Consider the following 23,695-nt stretch of genomic DNA (forward strand, 5'->3'; position numbering starts at 1 on the left):
TTTAGTTACTACATGATTCCATGTGTGTTCTTTCATAGTTGTGATGTCATCACTATTATTCTACAATGTAGAAAATAGTCAAAAAATAAAGAAAAACCCCGGAGTGAGTAGGTGTGTCTGAACCTTTGACTGGTACTGTATGGAAAGACGGTGGCTGCTTCCTCTCTGCTTGGTATGGATCGCTACAAGCCAATAAATGAACACAGAGACACCCCACACACACACACACACAAAGCAGATAATGACAGCGGTGCTGATCAGTATGCAAGTACGCTTGGTTGCACCCAGACTGGGTTGTGACTCTGCTGTTAGCCCAGTGAGAGATGGAGAAATAGATGGAGAGAGAGACGGGTGGGAAAGATGGAAAGAGGGGAGAACGAGACGGGAGAGAAAGCTCGAGAGCTTGAGAGAGAGAGAAGATAAGAGAGTAAGGAGAATGAGATAGAGAGAGAGGGAGATGGAGGAGAGAGAGGGAGGGATACAGAAATACAGGGAGAAAGAAAGAACCACAGAAAGACAAAGATATGGAAAGAAAGGAGAGAGAGAGAGAGAGAGAGGCAGACAAAGAGGAGAAAGAGAGAGAGATGAACGAGACAGAGAGACAACGAGATGAAGAGTGAGAGACGGAGAGAGAACAGCAGCTTTTAGCACAGTCAGTCAGTATTGATCCGATCCGAGCTGATTCTCATTAGTTTTAACAGAGACACTGCTGAGCCCACCCACTATACTGCTCGTCTGAGTGTCCTTCTGCCGGTCTACAGTCTCTCTGTCCGTCTGTTGACCTGTCTGCCTCTACCGAGCCTGCCTGCCGACAGTGACTGATGTTGAGGTCCTTGCAAATCTGCTCTAACGCACCCAGTTCCCCTAAAATGATCCCGAAGCTTCTGAAAACTTAATGCCGAGTGAGTGCATGTTCCTGTTCTGTCTGCTTGGCTTTCTGTCCCCCCTCCCCCCCTCTGTCTGTACTCACGTAACGCCGCTCACGGATCCTGACCAGGTTAACCCACAGCCCCAATAAAAGTCGAGGTATCCCCAAATGCAGAATGACATCACTTCAATAAAAGTATAATGATATTGTGTCATAATATGATGAAAAGTCATCTTCCTCCGTGTCATCCTAAATCGTCTCGTCTGACGTTGGAACCATTATGATTATTATTAATTTTTTTTTCAGAGCGCTTGGAGCGCTATGCACGACAAGTGCCTTATGGGTTATTGCTCCCGTTAAAGCAGCTGGTGTATTCTCGCCGTGGATATTTCAATCTATTCTACGACAAAAGAGACATTATGATACGCTCCGCCAAGGGAGATTAGGCGCCAAACGAAGACGTCCCGATCTGCCAGTCTCTCTTCCTCCCGTGGCATTTCGCTTCTCCATTTTGTGTGTCTGTGTGTAACGGCCCAGCAGCTCGAGGCCCAGCAGCTTGAGGCCCAGCAGCAGTGTCCATACTGTGTGTGTTTGTATGTGGCTGGCTTCATGTCTCATCCTATTGTCTCGTCGGGTGTCATTGTCATGTTTCTCCATTTCCCAAATTCTTATCGCCCACGGCAACATGAGCCGGGGACCACTGCCTCCGCCTGCCAATGAAAACGACAATCTCTCTCCTTCCCTCGCTCTCCTTTCATCTCAAGGCTTTTTCATTCCACACTTTCATTCCTTAATTCTCTCCCTCTGTCATCCGATAGAGCCTCTGCTTCACTCCATCCAACTTCATCCACCTCTCATCTCCCTCCTGCCCTCCATCCCTCCCTCTCTCCCCCAGCCTTTCCCCTAATCCCTCTCCCCAGCCCTCTCTCCTGCTCTCCCCCCCCCCTCCCTGCCCCTTGCTCCCTCTCCCTTCTCCCATGGTCTCCCCTCCCTCCTTCCTTCTTCCCCCTCTCTCCCCTGCTGTCACACCCCCCCTCCAACTTACTCCCCCCAGGTCTTCCCCCCATTTTCCCCGCTCTCTCTCCCTCCTCCCCATGCCCCCCCACCCTCTACCCTGCTCTCTCTCCCTCCCACTCCTCTCCCTGCTCTCTCATCTCCCCAACTTTCTCCACCCAGGTCTCCTGCACCCTCCATCCCCCCCCCATCTCCCCCCCAGCTCTCCTTCCCCCCACGCCCCCCGCCACCCATTTTCCCCTCTCTCCCGATCACCCCCCATCTCCCCAACTCTCCCCAGCTCTCCTCCTTCCCACGCTCCCCCACCACCCCCCGCTCTCTCCCCCACTCCCCCACCCCATCTCCCCACTCTCTGCCCCCCGCTCTCTCACACCCATCTCCCATGCTCTTCCTCCTCTGCTCTCTCCCTCCCCCGCGCTCTGTCCTCTCCCCACCGTCCCCTGCTCTCCGCCCACCCCACAACCCCTCTCCACCCCTTCCTCTCCCCCTCCCCCACCCCTGCTCTCCCATCCTCCCCCTCTCTCAACACCCCCCTGTCTGTGTGGTGTCTGTGTGTATGAACTAGCTCTCAATCACATCAAACTGCCAGCGCATTCCTTTAAATGTCCCTGGATGCTTCTATCAGTGTGTGTGTGTGTGGGGGAGGTGGGGGGGGTATTGGTCAAAGTGGGTTATAAGTAATATGTATTCATGTGCACTTTCCACAATATGAATGCATGACTGAGTGCGTGTGTGTTCTGGCTCATAGTTAATCTGAAGGCAGTGCAGAAGTACGTCCTCCACGGTGTGCGTTTCTATGGGTTTCTCCCTCCGCCACAGCAAGTCTAACAAAAGGTCATGACAAACCTCCGTTTCTCTTCCTGCGCTCGTCACAGACAGTCGGTAGAGAAACTGCGGTAGTCGAGAGAGAGAGAGAGCGAGAGAGAGGGGTCCCTGGAGGAGGAAGTTAGTCTGCACAGTACATGTGGCTGTACGCTCCACTTCTGGAGAAAGACAGAGCTCTTATCCAATTCTAATCTCGGTGGGAAATTCTAATTTAAAAATGTCCCGACGTCAACACAACCGAAACTTCCTAGACCTTAACACTGTGGGACTGTATCAACAGTGAAGAGTGGAATAGTGAAGACAAAATACCAAAAGATAGTTTGAGTGGATTATTCCTTTAACTTGACGAAATATCAATTATATAGCGACAGTGTGAGAACGATGCGAATACATTTAAAACAGACTCGTTCGGTTTTTAAGTCTTCCTAAGGAAGAGAAAACAGCAAGTGAAAAGGCAGTGTCCATAGTCAAGCTGTGCTCTGTCCAAACTGCACCTCTGACAAGAGGCAGAGAAACGCTTAAAAATGGCCGCTTCGAACTTCTTAGCCAAGCTGAAATGGGCTCGTTTTTGTCCCCCGTGACGAAAATCGGGGGGGACTATGGATCCGTCTCTGTCCGTTCATACGTACGCATGTTAGTACGTGCGTAAGTCACAGGAGATATCGCAGAGACAACTGGCCCCATTTTGACTAAACTTGGGTGAATGATGCATCATGCCATAGAGATCTGGAATGTACAACATGACACTGATTGGCTGAAGGGGGACGCTACAGCAATCAACTGAAATTCCAAACTGAGCTTAAATTGTTGCCACTAATTGGTCCAAAAGGGGGTCATGTTTACTGGTGCCTTGTTTAACCTGAACACCTTTTACATACTTTGCTACTGAATTCAATTTCTCTCCACGGCTGTTTGACGATATTCCGTTGCCTCGCACTGCTTCACTCCTGGTTTCACACGTCACCTTGGTTGGACCGTGACGTGGCGAGAAGAAGTGGCAAAGCAGCTTCAGAACAGCCTACTTTGTCTTGTGCAGTGGTGGTGGTGGCGGCGGCGAGAAGTGTTGTTATGCTGCCCGTGGCAATAACAACCTAGAGCCGCGGTGGCAACAGCAGGTGTGTGACAGAGAGCAGGCAAAAATAAATAGGTGCTGCTTACTGAGCTACTAGTCTACAGAGAGAGAAAGAACCTTCCCTCCCCCTTTCGCTTTCTCTGCGGGGAAAAAGCAATAATCGGCCTCCCTCACTCTACAACCCCCCCCCAATCGTTTCCGCCACCCTCCGTTGCCCCGTATTTGCGCAATCTGTTGGGCGCAGTCAGACGCCTGCAGTAAAACCACACAAACGGCAACACACAGGCTCTCTCCAACCACTGATACATATTTGTTTTAAATCAGGATGAAGTGCTGCAAAATATGTATTGCATTGTAGGTCCTTCACTCGTAGAGGTCAACTCTGTGAATGACCAGACACGAGCAAGGTTCTCTCTCACACACACAGACACACAGGTTAAATAAAATAGCTGATTGAAGAATATAGTCTCCCCCCCTCTGTAAGTGTTGGGCACGTCTCTCACTGAATTAAAGTTGGAACATTAGCAGCAGGAGCACAACAGCTAACCACAGGACCACTCATTCCAGGTTTATTATTTATTTCTACATTGTAGAATAATAGTCAAGACATCAAAACTATGAAATAACATGTGGAATCACGTAGTAACCAGAAAGTGATAAACCAATCAAAATATATTTTCTATTTGAGATTCTTCAAAGTAGCTACCCTTTGCCTTTGACAGCTTTGCACACGCTTGGCATTCTCTCAACCAGCTTCTTGAGGTAGTCACCTGGAATGCATTTCAATTAACAGGTGTGTCTTCTTGAAAGTTTCGTCAAGAACAGTCACAAAAACAATCAAGCGCTATGATGAAACTGGCTCTCATGGGGACCGCCACAGGATAGGAAGACCCAGAGGTTACCTCTGCTGCAGAGGACAAGTTCATGAAAAAGTTACCAGCCTCAGAAATTGCAGCCCAAATAAATGCTTCACAGAGTTCAAGTAACAGACACGTCTCAACATCAACTGTTCAGAGGGGACTGCGTGAATCAGTCCTTCATGGTCGAATTGCTGCAAAGAAACCACTACTAAGGGACACCAATAAAAATAAGAGACTTGCTTGGGCCAAGAAACACATGCAATGGACATTAGACCTGTGAAAATATGTCCTTTGGGCTGAGGAGTCCAAATTTGAGATTTTTACTTCCAATCGCCGTGTCTTTGTGAGACACAGAGTAGGTGAATGGGTGATCTACCATCCCATCTGGTTTGTGCTTAACGGGACTATCATTTGTTTTTCAACAGGACAATGAACCAACACACCTCCAGGCTGTATAAGAGCTATTTGATCAAGAAGGAGAGTGATGGAGTGCTGCATCAGATGACCTGGCCTCCACAATCACCTGACCACAAATCAATTGAGATGGTTTGGGATGAGTTGGACCGGCAGAGTTAAGGAAAAGCAGCCAACAAAAGTGCTCAGCGTGTGGGAACACCTTCAAGACTGTCGGAAAAGCATTCCAGGTGAAGCTGGTTGAGAGAATGCCAAGAGTGTGCAAAGCGGTCATCAAGGCAAAGGGTGGCTATCTCAAATATAAAATATATTTTGATTTGTTGAAAAAAATATTGGTTTCAAAATGATTCCATATGTGTTACTTCATAGTTGATGTCTTCACTATTATTCTACAATGTAGAAAATTGTAATATATATATATATATAAAGATAAAAACTTGAATGAGTAGGTGTGTCCAAACTTTTAACTAGTACTGTAAATCATAGAACTGATCGGACATCACAACTTTGCTAAGTGGCGCTCTCGTGCGTTAGCGCCCAGTTATCCAACCCAGCACCTTGGTCGCTCACCCCTAACCCCTTGTTCCTGGAGACACCATGTTACTTCATGTGCGGTACAGAGATAAGGGGAGGAGAGCGAGACAGAACGAGAAAGATTCTGGCCCTTCATTAAAGCGATTAGAGATTAATGTCCAAAGCACACGTCTAATCCTGTTTAGGGCTGCACTGTGTGTGTGTGTGTGTGTGTGTGTGTGTGTATCATGCCGGAGAGGTAGTGCTTCTTCTTCAGAGTGCCACTACTACTTAGTGTGTCAGTATCCCACTGTGTCGAGGTCAACCAGCATCATAACATAACAAAAATAATACACATGGAGGGGCCTCCCGAGCGGCGCAGCGGTCTAAGGCACCGTGTCGCAGTGCTAGAGGCGTCACCGCAGATCCGGGTTCGATCCCAGGCCCTGTCGCAGCCGACCCGGGAGCCCCGTGAGGAGGCACACAATTGGCCCAGCGTCGTCCGGGTGAGCGGATGGCTCCTAATGTTTTGTGCACTCAGTGTATTTCACAGCGTCCGTGGCCATAACAGGATGTCTATCCTCTTTCCACATACACACTGTAATACACACATCCCGGTGTTGGTACCTCTGCCAGATGCGAGGATACGATTCCACAGCTATGAGATTGATGTCAGGGCCAATTAACTGTGTGAACACACACACACACAAACTCTGGTGAGGACAAGAACAGAAGTGATCCACCACAAAACACCTTATATTTACAACCCAACATATCAGGATTCAGCAGCAGTACGATCCACATTCAACAAGGTCACCCAGACAGTCTCCCATCACAATACGACTGTTCTCTAGAGGCAGACGACAGAGAGCAGAGATACGATCCTATTCTCTTTCCTAGGCGTGTACACTTGTTCACTACGCCCCATAGATGTACTGAAACGCATTGAATTGGTGTCAGCCAGGACTAGAGAGTCTATTCATCTTACATCCATGGGGGGGTGAACGAGTGCCCACGTCGAGAAGAAGCGTAGAGTGTGGGCACGCGAGAAGGGTGGAGAATGGGGTCCCTCCATCCCTCCCTCCTGCTCTACCTCACTCCGTCTGCCATCACTTCTCCTGGCAGCGGAGTGCGAAGGGAAGCTTCAGACCTCTCAGCCATTCAACTGAGCGGAAGAGTGAGCAGTGGCCCGATCCATGTGCCAGTCTTTCTTAAATCAGGCGAGTATGAGTATGAGCGTGAGATTGTGTGTGTGTGTGTGTGTGTGTGTGTGTGTGGAGAGGGCAGGTTAGGCAAGGACTGACTATGTGGTATAGCGTAGCGGTGTGACACCCTATTGTGGTGCGGATTGATTAAAAGCACACGAGAGCAGCACACAGCCTACAATCTGTGGGCTTCCTTCCTTCGTTCATAGCTCGTGTTTCTCATTGACAGCTCAGGTGTGGGCATTAAGGAGGTGCATCTCACTGCGATAGACTAACGTCCTGTCCAGTGGGAGTACGTGTACATCAAGCTGCCTCAGGCTCCAGCCCCATGGGCCGTTCTGGCTCGGACAAGGGTACTGGATCACTCGTCATACACAGTGACAACCCAGACCCACTCAAGGCCCCGGCCACAACCAGGGACAGAGTCCAGTATAGCTCAGCATTAGAACTTATTCAACCGTACGTTCCATTCCTCTAGGCTAGAGAGTCACAGGACTTGAGTTGGGTTCCTGCCCGGGCCTCAAGCTCCAACAACACAGTCAGAAGGAGAAGGAATCCCAACCATCCCCTGTCAACTCTCAGGGTGTTTCCCAAATGGACCTCTATGACCTATATAGTGCACTACTTTTAGTCCAGGGCCCATACTGTCAACTATTTAACACGCCAACGGTCCACATTACTCCCGAGACAGACTCCAACTGACTAAAAAGCTTCGTAACGGGCATGTTTGATTATTAAATGCCACATACAGCAGGATTATATTAGCAGCTATATTTAATGGGAGGTAGTGATCAGATGATATGCATTGCTGATTGAAAATAATAATAATAATAATAATAATAATAATAATAATAATAATGAGTCTTACACAGCACATTCAGAAAGTATTCAGGACCCTTCCTTTATTCTACCATATATATATATATATAATCTTCAATCTACACACATTAACCCATAAATTACAGAGTGAAAACAGTTTAGAAATGTTTGCGCAATTATTAAATCTAACAAACAGAAATACCTTATTTACATAAGTATTCGGACCCATTGCTAAGAGACTTGAAATTGAGCTCAAGAGCATCCTGTTTCCATTGATCAGTCCACCTGTGGTAAATTCAATTGATTGGACATGATTTGGAAAGGCACAAACCTGTCTATATAAAAGGTCCCTCAGTTGACAGTGCATGTCAGAGCAAAACCCAAGCCGTGAGGTCGAAGGAATTGGCTGTCGAGCTCCAAGACACTATTGTGTTGAGGCACAGACCTGGGTAATGGTACCAAAAACATGTCTGCAGCATTGAAGGTCCCCCAAGAACACAATGGTCTCCACCATTCAAAAAAAATGGAAGTAGTATGACCCTACCAAGACTCCTCCTAGAGCTGGCCGCCCGGTCAAAATGAGAAATAGGGGGAGAAGAGCCTTGGTCAGGGAGGTGACCAAGAACCCGATGGTCACTCTGAAAGAGCTCCAGAGTTCCTCTGTGGATATGGGAGAACCTTCCAGAAGGACAACTATCTCTGCAGCACTCCATCAATCAGGCCTTTATGGTAGAATGGCCAGAATGAAGCCACTCCTCAGTAAAAAGGCACCACAACCCACTTGAATTTTGCAAAGCACCGAAAGGTCTCTCAGTACTCCGAGCATGGGCTGACCAACTGACATTTTCAACCTCTCCCTGTCGGAGTCTGTAATACCAACATGTTTCAAACTGACCACCATAGTCCCTGTGCCCAAGAACACCAAGGTAACCTGCCTAAATGACTTCCGACCCGTAGTACTCAGCTTTGAAAGGCTGGTCATGGCTCACAAAACCATTATCCCAGAAACCCTAGACCCGCTCCAATTTGCATACCGCACCAACAGCTCCAGACTTCCCTTTCCCACCTGGACAGAAGGAACACTTATGTGAGAATGCCATTCACCGACTACAGCTCGTCGTTCAACACCATAGTGCACTCAAAGCTTATCACTAAGTTAAGGACCCTGGGACTAAAAACCTCCCTCTGCAACTGGATCCTAGACTTCCTGACGGGCTGCCCCCAGGTGGTAAGGGTAGGTAACAACACATCCACCACGCTGATCCTCAACACGGGGGCCCCTCAGGGGTGCGGGCTCAGTCCTCTCCTGTACTCCCTGTTCACACATGACTGCACGGCCAAACACGACTCCAGCGCCATCATTAAATTTGCTGAAAACACAACAGTGGTAGGCCTGATCACCGAACAACGAGGAGACAGCCTATAGCAAGTAGGTCAGAGACCTAACCGTGTGGTGCAAGGACAACAACCTCTCCCTCAACGTGATCAAGACAAAGGAGATGATTGTGGACTATAGGAAAAGGAGGACCGAGCACGCCCCCATTCTCATCGACGGGGATGCAGTGGAGCAGGTTGAGAGCTTCAAGTTCCTTGGTGTCCACGTCAACAAACTAACTACCAGTACAGCACAGGGGCAAAGCTTCCTGCCATCCAGGACCTTTATACCGGCGGTGTCAGAGGAAGGCCCTAAAAATTGTCAGACTCCAGACACCCTAGTCATAGACTGTTCTCTCTGCAGCAAGCAGTACCGGAGCGCCAAGACTAGGTCCAAGAGGCTTCTAAACAGCTTCTACCCCCAAGCCGTAAGACTCCTGAACAGCTAATCAAATGGCTACCCAGACTATTTGCATTGGCTCCCCCCCACGCTGCTCCTACTCTTATTATCGATGCATAGCCACTTTAATAACTCTACCTACATGTACATAATTACCTCGAAACCAATGCCCCGCGCACATTGACTGTGTACCGGTTCCCCTTGTATATAGCCCCGCTATTGTTATTTACTGCTGCTCTTTAATTATTTATTATTCTTCTCTCTTACTATTTAGGGATTTTCTTAGAACTGCATTGTTGGTTAAGGGCTTGTAAGTAAGCACTTCACTTTTAAGGTCTACACCTGTGCATTCAGCGCATGTGACAAATCAAATTTGATTTGAACGTCCTCGTGTGGCCCAGCTAGAGGCCGGACGAGAACCCTGTTAAACATCTCTGGAGAGACATGGAAATTGTTGTTCAGCGATGCTCCCCATCCAGCCTGACAGGGCTTAAGAAGATCTGCGGAGAAGAATGGGAGAAACTCCACAAATACAGGTGTGCCAAGCTTTGTAGCGTCATACCCAAGAAGACGCAAGGCTGTAATCGCTGCCAACGGTGCTTCAACAAAATACTGAGTAAAGGGTCTGAATACTTATGTAAATTTGATATTTTCCGGGCGGGTTTCTGTTTATATATATATATAAAATATACATACACGTTTTCAAAAATGTATGAGAAAAAAAAACTGTTTTTGCTTTGTCATTATGGGGTATGTGTAGATTGATGAGGGGAAAAAAATTGATAAGGCTGTAACATAAAATGTAGAAAAAAATCAAGGGGTTTGAATAGATTCCGAATGCACTTTAATAGAGCTTTTGAAGACACTTTTTAAGAGACCCAAAGACAGGTAGTTGGCCTGCTGGTGTCACTGGGATTATTTAGCTTGGGATAAATTTGAAAAAGCTGTGAGAAAGAGACAGTTGGTGACAATGCTGCAGAAACATGGTAAATTGGAGGAAGTAGGTTACTGCAAACTGATAGTTTCCCGCCCACAGAATAGTTAATGAAGGTAAAGTGTCCATAAGAACTGACCTTACAGAGGCACTCTCACTCTATGTAAACACACCAACAGCATTGTGGGTAGACGGGAAGTAGAAGAGGTTACAGCTACAAACCTCTACAGGGAGGGTGTTCACATGTCAGCTTCCTGCAACAACAACAATAATAAGACACCCTGGCCTGTTCGAATCATACCCAGCCATCACAATGTCTTGAGACACAGGTGAGGGCTGGGTACGATGCTTCTAAAATAAATCACTCCTCACCTCCTCCACTTCCTTCCTTCCTTCCTTGAAGTGATCACATCGAACACGACTGGACAGGCGAAACTCTGGGTTCTATAACACAGTCTAACAATCTACATGGTGTCAGATCAGTGATTGTCTCCAGGAAGGAAAGGAAGGAAGGCTGTATTTCTCAGCGTTCTGGTTGGTTCTCGGTTTCTCTGCAGTGAAATGGAAGAAGGGGTGATGGACCGTGGCTTCTGCTAAAGCCCTGAAACTGTCCAGATCCAGCAAGGTGACATCACTATGCACCCCCCTTCCCAAATAAAAAGATTCTTAGTAATCAGAGACAGGACGTCAAACTAACGGAGATCTGAGTCCAGGACACAGACGAGTTGTGCTCTAAAGATATCTCATCTACTTTACTTACCCCAAACAAAGCACTTGACAAAAATACTAAAAAGCATGTGTCAAAACACACTCAAAGGCTTTAGTACTAAACCAGCCAAGCTCTAAAGCTTTTTGAACAGGAGAAGACGTACAGTACTAAGGCCCATTAATGATGCTTTTACCCACCTTGTCTCATACAGTGGTATCTTTATTCATTGATTCTATAGGATGGTTATTATTTTAATAATGTCATTAATTTACTACGGGTGCTAGTAGCTCTATTTATTTAGGTGAGGGAGCACAAAGAAAAATGTAAATGACGTCAACTTTTCCTCAAAAGTGTGTGCCAACAGATGCAAAAGAAAACGGATCCTCCAAAATGCAACATCTGCCTGTGCTCACGCAGCCATTTTCCTTTTGACATGAGCCTATTTTTAACACCCTCAAAACTCCAAGTTCGGGATAGGCTACCTCATTTTTTTTTTTTAAAACGGGCCATCGCCACCGTCAAATTCTGAGGGATAGTTCTTCATGTTTTACCCGGGGAAAAGTCCCAGCTGCATGTCCACACCGACCGTTTGATTGATCAGTCAGTTTCGTGGGAATATATACGTTTAGAGGTCTTCTTGAATGACTGTTCCGGGAGCGTATTTAGAGAAGACCGGGTTAAACAATTAGCCCTTCTTGTGTTTTGTTTCAATCAAAGCGCCTATCTTTGACAATTCGGCTTCAGCTAACCATCCTAAAATCTCGGCTTCAGCTAACCATCCTAAAATCTCATTAGAAAGTAGGTGTTTTTGGTGTAGCAGTAATGTTACAGCCCTACTATGCCATTATATTTCGGTTCTGTTATGTAACATGCAAATTAAATCATTATATGATCTGGCAAGACATTGATCACTTTTTCTAAACAAGCACCATCTTCTGGGCCCGAGTAGCAGGCCGTTTCATTTTGGGCACGCTTGTCATCCAAAATTCCAAATGCTGCCCACTACCCTAGAGAGGTTAACTTCTCCAGGGTAGGGGGCAGCGTTGGGAATTTTGGATGAAAAGCGTGCCCAAATTAAACTGCTTTGCTACTCAGCCATAAAAGCTAGAATATGCATATAATTAGTAGATGTGGATAGGAAACACTGAAGTTTCGAAAACTGTTTGAATGATGTCGGAGTATAACAGAACTCATGGTAGGTAAAAACCTGAAGAAAATACAACCAGGAAGTGGGAAATCTGAGGACTGTAGTCTTTCAAAGCTTGGCCTATTGAAAAGTGTCTATGGTGTCATGTTGCATTTCCTAAGGCTTCCACTAGATGTCAACAGTCTTTAGAACGTTGTTTGATGCTTCTACTGTGAAGTGGGGCCGAATGAGAGGGGAATGAGTCAGTGGTCTGCCAGCAGCCACGAGCTCAGTCTTGCGCGTTCACGTGAGAGCGACCTGCGTTCCATTGCATTTCTGAAGACAAAAGGAATTCTCCGGTTGGAACATTATTGAAGATTTATGTTAAAAACAACCTAAAGTGATTCTATACATCGTTTGACATGTTTCTACGGACTGTAACGGAACTTTTGTACTTTGTCTACTCGTGCGTCATGAAGTTGGATTACTGGGCTGAACGTGCTAACAACAAGGAGGAATTTGGACATAAATGATGGACAATACCGAACAAAAACAAACATTTATTGTGGAACTGGGATTCCTAGGAGTGCATTCTGATGAAGATCATCAAAAGTAAGTAATTATTTATAATGCCATTTCTGACTTCTGTTGACTCCAACATGGTGGATATCTGTATGGCTTGATTTTGTTGTCTGAGCGCCGTACTCAGATTATTGCATGGTGTGCTTTTTATGTAATTTTAAAAAAAAATCTGACACAGCAGTTGCATTAAAGAGAAGTGGATCTAAAATTCCATGTATAATAGTTGTATCTTTTAGCAATGTTTATTATGAGTATTTATGTAAATTGATGTGGCTCTGCAAAATCACTGGATGTTTTGGAACTACTGAACATAACGCGCCAATATAAACTCAGATTTTTGGATATAAATATAAAAAATATAAATAAATATTTAAATATAAATACCTAACAAAACATACATGTATTGTGTAACATGAAGTCCTATGAGTGTCATCTGATGAAGATCAAAGGTTAGTGATTCATTTGATCTATATTTCTGCTTTTTGTGACTCCTCTCGTTGGCTGGAAAAATAGCTGTGTTTTTCTGTGACTTGGCTCTGACCTAATGTAACAGTATAACTTTAGACTGTCCCCTCGCCCATACCCGGGCGCGAACCAGGGACCCTCTGCACACATCAACAACAGTCACCCTCGAAGCATTGTTACCCATCGCTCCACAAAAGCCACGGCCCTTGCAGTAGGACTAACCTAATCGGCCTACGACTACGTGGTATAGCTGTTTTTAGGCTACAGCCGAATGCACATGCATATAGCTTAATATCATTGAACTGTTCGTGATTAGCTTGAACACACGGTGATGATATACCCCATTACAGAATAAAACAAAACATAGAATTGATGTGCATAGATGAAATTTTATCAAATCAATTGCAGTGAACAAAACCGATGGCCACTATGGTCCTGGACAAAACGGCGTCGTCGTAACCAAGTGGTCACATATCGTTCTGGGTTCCACAGTGTACGAGGGCTCCGTGGAGTTTTGTGAACATCCTCAAGGACTAATTCAAACGTCCTGACCACTTTGGCCAATCAGAACTCGGACAGGCCTCCGCAGTGCACACTGGTAGCCTAATAGTTCATCGTTCTTGCCACCGCCAGAGAGAAGAAACCACCATTTACCTCTAGGTTGCTATAAATATTTGGTTTGACATTGAATTATTGCTGTAATTAAATATAATTTCTCAGAAGCCATTTGACAGAAATAGTGTCACAGCTCAGTGTATTCTCGAGTCAAATTGGGAAAAAATGTGAGGGAGCACCGCTCCTCCGACTTCTACAGGTGAATGTTGCATTGACATAGTACTGAAATACTGCTGAGGTATCTAATCGCCATTTGGAGGGGAGGGGGTATACAGTGCATTTGGAAAGTATTCTGACGCCTCGACTTTTTCCACATTTTGTTACGTTACAGCCTTATTAAAAAAAAAAAAAAATCAATATTTTTTCCCCCTACAATCTACACACAACAACCCATAGTGACAAAGCAAAAACAGGTTAGTATACATTTTAGAAAGTGGCCTGCTGAGTGGCGCAGTGGTCTAAGGCTGTGCTTACTTGAGATTCTGGGTTCAAGTCCAGGCTCTGTCGCTGCCCGGCTGTGACCGGGAGATCCATGGGGCGGCACACAATTGGCCCAGCGTCGTCTAGGTTCGGGGAGGATTTGACCGGCAGAGATATCCTTGTCCCATTGCGCACTTGCGACTCCTGTGACCGGCGGGCGCAGTTCACGCTGACACAGTGGCCTGGTGTACTTTGTTTCCTCTGACACATTGGCGCGGCTGGTTTCATGGGTTAAGTGGGCATTGTGTCAAGAAGCAGTGCGGCTTGGTTGGGTTGCATTTCGGAGGATGCACGCCGTTCGACCTTTGCCTCTCGAGTCTGTACGGGAGTTGCAGCGATGAGACAATTGGATACCATGAAATTGGGGAGAAAGTGGCATGTACATAAGTATTCAGACCCTCTACTCAGTACTTTGTTGAAGCACCTGGGGCAGCGATTACAGCCTCGAGTCTTCTTGGGTATGACGCTACAAGCTTGGCACACTTGTATTTGGAGAGTTTCTCCCATTCTTCTCTGCAGATCCTCTCAAGCTCTGTCAGGTTGGATGGGGAGCATTGCTGAACAGCTATGTTCAGGTCTCTCCAGAGATGTTCGATCGGGTTCAAGTCAGGGCTCTGGCTGGGCCACTCAAGGACATTGAGATTTGTTCCGAAGCAACTCCTCCGCATTGACTTGGCTGTGTGCTTAGGGTCATTGTGCTGTTGGAAGGTGAACCATCACCCCAGTCTGAGGTCCTGAGCACTCTGGAGCAGGTTTTCATCAAGGAGCACTCTGTACTTTGCTCTGTTCATCTTTGCCTCGATCCTGACTAGTCTCCCAGTCCCTGAAAAACATCCTCACAGCATGATGCTGCCACCACCATGCGTCCCCGTAGGGATGGTGCCAGGTCTCCTCCAGACCTGACACTTGGCATTCAGGCCAAAGAGTTCTCGTGATCCAAGTCCTTTAGGTGCCTTTTGGCAAACTCCAAGCAGGCTGTCATGTTCCTTTTACTGAGAAGTGGCTTCAGTCTGCCCAATCTATCATAAAAGCATGATTTGTCAGAGTGCTGCAGAGACCGTTGTGCTTCTGGAAGGTTCTCCCATCTCCACAGAGGAACTCTGGAGCTCTGTCAGAGTGACCATCGGGTTCTTGGTCACCTCCCTGACAAAGGCCCCTCTCCTCCGATTGCTCAGTTTGGCCAGGCGGCCAGCTCTTGGAGGAGTATTGGTGGTTCCAAACTTCTTCCATTTAAGAATGATGGTTGCCACTTTGTTCCTGGGGAACTTCAATGCTGCAGAAATGTTTTGGTACCCTTACCAGATCTGTGCATCGACACAATCCTGTCTCGGAGATCTACAGGCAATTCTTTTGATGTCATGGTTTGGTTTTTGCTCTGACATGCGCTGTCAACTATGGGGCCTTATATAGACAGGTGTGTGCCTTTCCAAATCATGTCCAATCAATTGTATTTACCACCAGTGGACTCCAATCAAGTTGTAGAAACATCTCAAGGATGATCAATGGAAAAAGGATGCACCTGAGCTCAATTTCAAGTCTCATAGCAAAGGGTCTGAATACTTATGTAAATAAGGCATCTGTTTTTTATATTTAATGCATTTGCTAAAATTTCTAAAAGCCTGTTTTCTCTGTCATTATAGGGTATTGTGTGTAGATTGATGAGGAAAAGTGTAATCAATTTTAGAATAAGGCTGTAACGTAAAGCAAAATGTGGAAAAAGTCAAGGGGTTTGAATACTTTCCGAATGCATCGGAAATAAACTTAGCATAAACACATACAGTAGCATATGAGCATACAGTATATTATAATAACAGAGAAAGGGGAAAAGTGGAATAGAAAAACTGGCACACACACACACACACACACACACACACACACACACACACGATCTTGAGAGCCTTTGTTCAGAATGACCATGGATGGATGTCAGGTGTGTGAGATTTCCCGGCTACTCTTCCTACTGCTCCATTACATTGGATTAATACACTCCCTTCCAGTTAACCCCCCCTCCAAAATATAACTTCTATTACAGCAAATCTAACCTATCAATTGATATACTAATGATCATAGAACGTTGCTAAAACCCTTGGCAACATTGGAATCCAAATCTAACGGTGGAGCCTTTAGCTATGGGGAAATAAACCAAGACAGTCTGTTCTGTCGTGGAATGAACAACTGGTTTCTGTATGCCACCATCTGAATGGCCAGTGGTGCATTTCATATGACGGATCTCCTCCAAAATACCGCGACCGACCGAGAGATAAAAATGCTCTATCGGAAACATAGGCACAGGATACTCTCGTGAGGAGTACGTGTACAAGAACGATACAGAAGTTGATTCTGTATTAGATTGTGGTAGACTAACCTATAGGCTACGTGTCTGGGTTGACCAGATAGACAACAATAAAATGTTATTGCAAGTTGAGAATGTCTTATTATGCTATTTACCCAGTCACCTAAAAACAATGCAAAGACTGCCTTTTATGTCTGCCACAGTTATGTTAGAGAATTTAAGATCGTTTTGGTAGTAAACCCAAAGTATGACCCGTAAAACCCATAGTGGACGTCTTTAAATGGTCTGCAAACAGTACTTATTTGTCTTAAACGAACAAAAAAACAGACAATAAGAACCAACGGATAGAACTAACGTTACTTCCCTTACTCGAAGGCTCTTACCTCGGCACACAGCTTGGTGAAGAGCGGTCCACTTCCCAGGTGGCGTATAGGTTCATGTGGACAGGGCGATTCGAGGTGATTGTGACCGGTTTGGAGGGTTGCAAGTGAGGGGAGGGTGCACCTCCAGTCCGCGGGAGCCCTCCTCGCTCCGACATCCTGGAGGTAGGTTAGCTTAAACGAAGGGGTATAAAAGCCTCTTTCCCTTCTGCCTCTTCGTTGCAAAAACCTCGGTGTGCCCGTCTAGGCTACACGTTAAAATGTTCGTCTGTGCAATTAAAAGTGAATCCGTATCTTCTATACAATTGAATAACTATTATTTTGGTCGTACTAAATTCTAACTTTACCGTGAATTTCCTTTCTTTCAGAGAGCACAACGAGCAAACCCTCTTTCTCGCTCTCAACTTGTCTCTAGCCTGGTGCAGGAAACAGAACATTTCTCCACCAAGGCAAATCGCACAATCAGAGACGAGGCGAAGCGAGAGGTTCTACTCTCCCCCCAAAGTCTGCCCACGAAAACAAGACCACGAAGTGAGGAATTTTTGTATGGAGGTCAATGAGTCTCGAATTTGGTCAACAACAAAAATAATTGCAAATGTTCTACGTGAGGCTTCTTTGACCGAATATATGGTTTGTATTGGTTGGGTTGTTACAAATGCACTTATATAAGTGGACCACGTGGCATTTCGGCCACTTTGAAAAAATACGACTTTTTATCGGAGTTGTGCCCTGTGGTCACACGCGTATCTGCCCTCTCATTGGCTAAAATGGTCACACCTGATCTCGCCTGCTGGCGCCTGTCTTCCATCAGAGTTCATGTATTTTCATTGTAACAGCAGTCACTCAACTATCTTGTCAATATAATGAAAATCTTGGTCACAATGCATGATCAACGTGCCTCTTCTCTTGTTAACCCTTTAATTGTTTCTAAAAATAAAAAAAAACATGTTTGCACCATACATTCCTATTACTAACAACTAAAATAAGAACTTTACAATAGTTTATTTTCAACTTGATGTTTATTTGGAAATAACAGAGCTCTACCAGGTAGTTGAGATAGTAAAATAAGCTCATACCAGCAATGCCATATTAGAATGGCAATTTGCATAGCATTTTGACTCATTTCAATATTATTTAAAAAATACTTTAAGTCTGCTTCAATGGCCTTTTATTGATAGGTAAGTATTGTTGAAGAGTGTTACATGTTAACCTATAAAGGTCATTTTGTATGTCCAAACATGAATATTCAGTTACATTGAAATGAATGTGTTTTCAGGTGGAGGTATAGTGCAGTCCCTCAAAAAAATATCCCCATTTTGAAAATATATGACAAAGTGACGTTCTTTATTACTATTATAGGCATTATTTGTATTAGTTGACCAAATCAAATCAAATTTATTTATATAGCCCTTCGTACATCAGCTGATATCTCAAAGTGCTGTACAGAAACCCAGCCTAAAACCCCAAACAGCAAGCAATGCAGGTGTAGAAGCACGGTGGCTAGGAAAAACTCCCTAGAAAGGCCAAAACCTAGGAAGAAACCTAGAGAGGAACCAGGCTATGTGGGGTGGCCAGTCCTCTTCTGGCTGTGCCGGGTGGAGATTATAACAGAACATGGCCAAGATGTTCAAATGTTCATAAATGACCAGCATGGTCGAATAATAACAAGGCAGAACAGTTGAAACTGGAGCAGCAGCACAGTCAAGTGGACCGGGGACAGCAAGGAGTCATCATGTCAGGTAGTCCAATCAAGTTCAAGTGAATATTTTTTTCCTATTCACTTCTAAATCCATTGTCAAAACTTGCTCTACAAGCCTGTTGAGAATGTGGTTGAAGGGTTAAAGAAGATGTATGCTTATTTTATTTTTTTGTTATTTTACATGAGCGGGAGAGAGAGTGAGAGTTGGGAAAATCATAAAAACAGTGTGACAACATGTGCCCCCTTAACATTCTGTTTTTTAAAGGTTAAGTTGGTTAATTAAGAAACTATTTCAGGTAAAGCTTTATAAATAAATGCTAGGCTATGCTGTTAGAGTTAAACAAACTAAATTGATTAATCAATGAGTCAATCAATGTGTATGGATTTGTACTCATAATGCACCTCATTCCGAGCTCATGCTTCAAAAAGTCATTTGGTGTGACTGATGATGAATTCCAGGAATTTCCCCAAAGTGACATGATTAGAGGTGATTATTTAATTTTGAGATTTTTAAATCCATCAGTCAGGACATGGGGGGGGGCTCGGGTGTTTTGGAATTCCAGCCATGTTATTGTTGCTGTAATCCCACAGGGAATTAATCGGCCCAGGTCCGGTTACTAGCCTACCTGACTCTGACAGTATGCGGTCTGTGTTCGGTGTGACTCACCTTCTTCCACCATTTATCTCTCACCCTGAGTAAAGATAGCTTATTGGGATGCAGGGCTGGTTACAGTCAGCCGTTTCATCTAGCTCATGAGTAAAGATAGCTTATTAGGATGCAGAGCTGTTTACAGTCAGCCGTTTCATCTAGCTCATGAGTAAAGATAGCTTATTAGGATGCAGAGCTGTTTACAGTCAGCCGTTTCATCTAGCTCATGAGTAAAGATAGCTTATTAGGATGCAGAGCTGGTTACAGTCAGCCGTTTCATCTAGCTCATGAGTAAAGATAGCTTATTAGGATGCAGAGCTGTTTACAGTCAGCCGTTTCATCTAGCTCATGAGTAAAGATAGCTTATTAGGATGCAGAGCTGGTTACAGTCAGCCGTTTCATCTAGCTCATGAGTAAAGATAGCTTATTAGGATGCAGAGCTGGTTACAGTCAGCCGTTTCATCTAGCTCATGAGTAAAATATAGCTTATTAGGATGCAGAGCTGTTTACAGTCAGCCGTTTCATCTAGCTCATGAGTAAAGATAGCTTATTAGGATGCAGAGCTGGTTACAGTCAGCCGTTTCATCTAGCTCATGAGTAAAGATAGCTTATTAGGATGCAGAGCTGGTTACAGTCAGCCGTTTCATCTAGCTCATGAGTAAAGATAGCTTATTAGGATGCAGAGCTGGTTACAGTCAGTCGTTTCATCTAGCTCATGAGAAAAAAGATAGCTTATTAGGATGCAGAGCTGGTTACAGTCAGCCGTTTCATCTAGCTCATGAGTAAGGAATACCTAGGATAGGATAAAGTAATCCTTCTCACCCCCCCCCTTAAAAGATTTAGATGCACTATTGTAAAGTGGCTGTTCCACTGGATGTCATAAGGTGAATGCACCAATTTGTAAGTCGCTCTGGATAAGAGCGAGCGTCTGCTAAATGACTTAAATGTAAATGTAATGAGTAAAAGATAGCTTATTAGGATGCAGGGCTGGTTACAGTCAGCCGTTTCATCTAGCTCATGAGTAAAGGGTAGCTTATTAGGATGCAGAGCTGGTTACAGTCAGACGTTTGATTTAGCATATGAGCTCACCTTCGTTGCGTCACACGACCTTGGGGAAATGTTTGACTGTGCACATGTTGACTACGGGTTGCTTTCCCTTTCATTTACAATTGGTTCTACTACTTTCGGTAGTCACAGCCTATAACCGAGTAACTGATTCTTCATGGTGATAGTAATAATTAGGCTTATCGTGGCCGGTTTCAATGTGATACGGGCACGTGAATAGGCTACTGCGGTTAGCTGTAGGCCCAATGCCAAAAGGAGAAGTGGTGCGCATTTTATAGTCTGGCTACCGTCTGGCTAGACTATGAATCACTTAGATGTTGTCATTTGATAATCACATACACGTCACATGGCCTGAATAAAACACAACCACCGACTGTTTCCTTGTTGAGATTAAATTGGCACATAGCCTACGCGTTCGTGCTTTGTTGCCATTTTAGAGCAACAGCAATGTGTAAACAGTCAGTGGTTGTATTTTCTTAAAACTGTATTAAAAAGTATGGATTTCAGCAAACAAAGAAAGGCATGAAACAACAGATGACAAACATAGGTACATGATACGGTTTAAGAATGTACATGTTTGAAGTAGGCCTATCGACGCATAACGACTCGAAGGAGTCAGAGGTTCATTAAAAAAACTCGTCTACACTCAATTCCGTGGAGGAGTTTAGTTACTTGGCTATAATCTATGCATACTTGTCATGAATTAGTCATAACCGGTATTCACATAGCATGTTTCATCTTCCTGGAGGCAACGGTTTATTGAAATAAACACCCTGCGCCCATAGCTGCTGGAAAATAGTTTGGGAGTGCTGCGATTTTATTGCTGACTGGCGGATGCAACCTATTTCTATGTGGAAGCTGAAATGGTCTATTAATTCATTTTCCATTTTAGTAAACACTCTTATCCAGAACAACTTACAGTAGTGAGTGCATACATTTTTATACTTGTCCCCCGTGGGAATCAAACCCCCCAGCATTGCATGCACCATGTTTCACCAGATGAGCCACATCATCACATACCACTTGATGTCTCAATGTACACAATTACTGTATTGTGTATTGTTTTTCTTCACGGTGATGGAAAGTCTACAGGTACAAACCTAAATGACCAGCCTATATACAGTAACGTACATTTACATTAAGTGGTTTGTAAGGATGGTCAATTAACACTGCACAAAAAAAATAGTTGTTTTCCATGTTATTTGATCAAGAAAAATGTTACATTTGATGTGGATGTTTTGTGTTTTTGCCCATAACTTGGCACCCTTTGATGAAAATGTTTGAGGACAGGGTTTTGTTCTTTTGGATTCCATTACAATGAATATCAGAGAAAGGGACAGGGCAACAACTCATGCAATTCCAACCATTGAATCCTGCTCGACACTGTTCTTAATTATACAACTTACCTTCTTTTTTTTTTTGCCAAAGCGGAGAGATGCTGAACATTTTCTTTGGCCTGAGCTGCAGACGTCGATATCGGTCAGCTAATACAAGTAAAGGCCCAGTGCACTACTTTTGAGGCAAAAAAAAATATATTTGTTCAAAACATATATTTTTTAATTCAGATTTTTCAAGGGGGTGCTGCAGCACCCCTACTTCCCGTGGCTATGCCTGCACCTGTGAATAATATGCGTGCAGGCAGGCCATTTATATTTGTCTCAGGGTAGCTTAGTGGTTAGAGCATTGGACTAGTAACCGATAGGTTGCAAGTTCAAATCCCCAAGCTGACAAGGTACAAAATCTGTCGTTCTGCCCCTGAACAGGCAGTTAACCCACTGTTCCTAGGCCGTCATTGAAAATAAGAATTTGTTCTTAACTGACTTGCCTAGTAAAATAAAGGTCAAATTAAATAAGGTGTTGCTTGCTTCCTTCTTCCCACCACTGCTGCTTGTGATGACATCCAGAAAGAGATTAGGATGACACAGATGAAATGATGGCCATGGATGGACCCAGGGGTTCTAAACAGTGCTCTGGATCTGCCACATCTCATTGCGTTCCAAGACGTCAACCCTGAACCCAAGACGTCAAGTGGAGAAGATACCTTATTCAGACCAGCTATGGTAAAAAAAATAAAAAAATTAATCCAATGTCATTTATGACCATTTATCAGTGACGATGCAACTTTTGGCTTGACTGCCAATTAGTGGTAAAGAAACAGTGTCTTGAATATATCTTATCAACGAGAACTGAGTATGGAAGACAAGGACATGTCTATTGAAGGGGCCATTGCGCATCACTGATGACGGTATAAATGGCCAAGCCTAGTACTTGCAGTTAGGATGACATTCATTCATTAATGCGAGTCTCTTCACCGGTTTCCTGAATCTCCCACGGTGTGTGTGATCCCATCTACGTGGTGTCTTCGGCCAGATGATTCATGCCAGGGTTTCTCCAGTGTGGGGCGGGAAATCATTCATACGCTGTTAAAATGATGGCATTTTTCCACAAACAATAGGCAATGTCTCGAGTCCACTTGACCTTTCATGAAGACGTTAAGACACAGGAAAATACTTATTTGGTCTTTCATCTGGGTTTGACACAATATCTTTAACCATATTTGAGAGATAGTGTATATCATATGGTTATGTAGCAGTCACCTCTTTTTTAAGCAGGCTAATGAGAAAAATACATGGAATAGTTATTCTAGCATGTGGCTGAGAGGTTGTAGTAGGCTACTATACGCTTGCCTGACAAATCCTGGAATGGTATTGGAGAGAGCCTGCCAGACAGTGTGGTGCAGAGGGGGCCTCACAGGCATTGTGTTACTGTGTGTGTGTGTGTGTATATGTGTGTGTACTAGTGATCGAGTCAGCATGCGGCTACTGCAGTTATTTAGGTCACAGTGAGTGTTTCCTAGCATCGTCCTGATCTCGTGAGCTTACATTCTGTTAGGCGAAACAGAATGTAAGCTCGCGAGATCAGGATGGTTCGTATGAGGGTAAGTTTCCCCGGACGTCAGGTGTCTGTCACACTGGGTCCTCTGTCAGCCCCTGGTGGACGAGTTTAGAACTACACCTTGTTAGTACATCAGTCAGCTCTATGGCTCTAGAGAGCCTTAGGACTTGGTCAGGGGGTATATCGGCGAGGCATGAGGCCAGCTCATGGTTTTTCATGCTAGGTTTGACTTCATAGAGCCATAGGCATGTTGACAGAATGTTAAAGGTGTAGATCACTAAAGTAAGGACTATAGCAATGTAGGGCCCAGTTTTTCCGCACCGTGTGTCTCGACTTGTTATTGGCGATCACTAACTAGGGACAGGAGTGTTCCTGGTCAGGTGACAGGTCACATGGCCAGGAAAAAAAACAATAAACCCTGAAAATATTAACCATGGAA

The 23,695-nt window shown here is 44.7% G+C and overlaps 1 protein-coding gene across 1 annotated transcript in view; it reads right to left on the bottom strand.

Annotated features, from left to right (window-relative positions):
- LOC118375080 (phosphofurin acidic cluster sorting protein 1-like) overlaps nt 1–17,367 on the bottom strand; it is a 55,377-nt gene extending 38,010 nt beyond the window's left edge. The window contains exon 1 of the mRNA XM_052459961.1: nt 16,952–17,367. Coding sequence (XP_052315921.1) covers nt 16,952–17,106 — 155 coding nt within the window. The 5' untranslated portion in view covers nt 17,107–17,367. The remainder of the gene's footprint in view (nt 1–16,951) is intronic.
- Between the last annotated feature and the right edge of the window lie 6,328 nt (nt 17,368–23,695).

Source organism: Oncorhynchus keta, chromosome 13 (assembly GCF_023373465.1).
Source record: "Oncorhynchus keta strain PuntledgeMale-10-30-2019 chromosome 13, Oket_V2, whole genome shotgun sequence".
Lineage (NCBI taxonomy): Eukaryota > Metazoa > Chordata > Actinopteri > Salmoniformes > Salmonidae > Oncorhynchus > Oncorhynchus keta.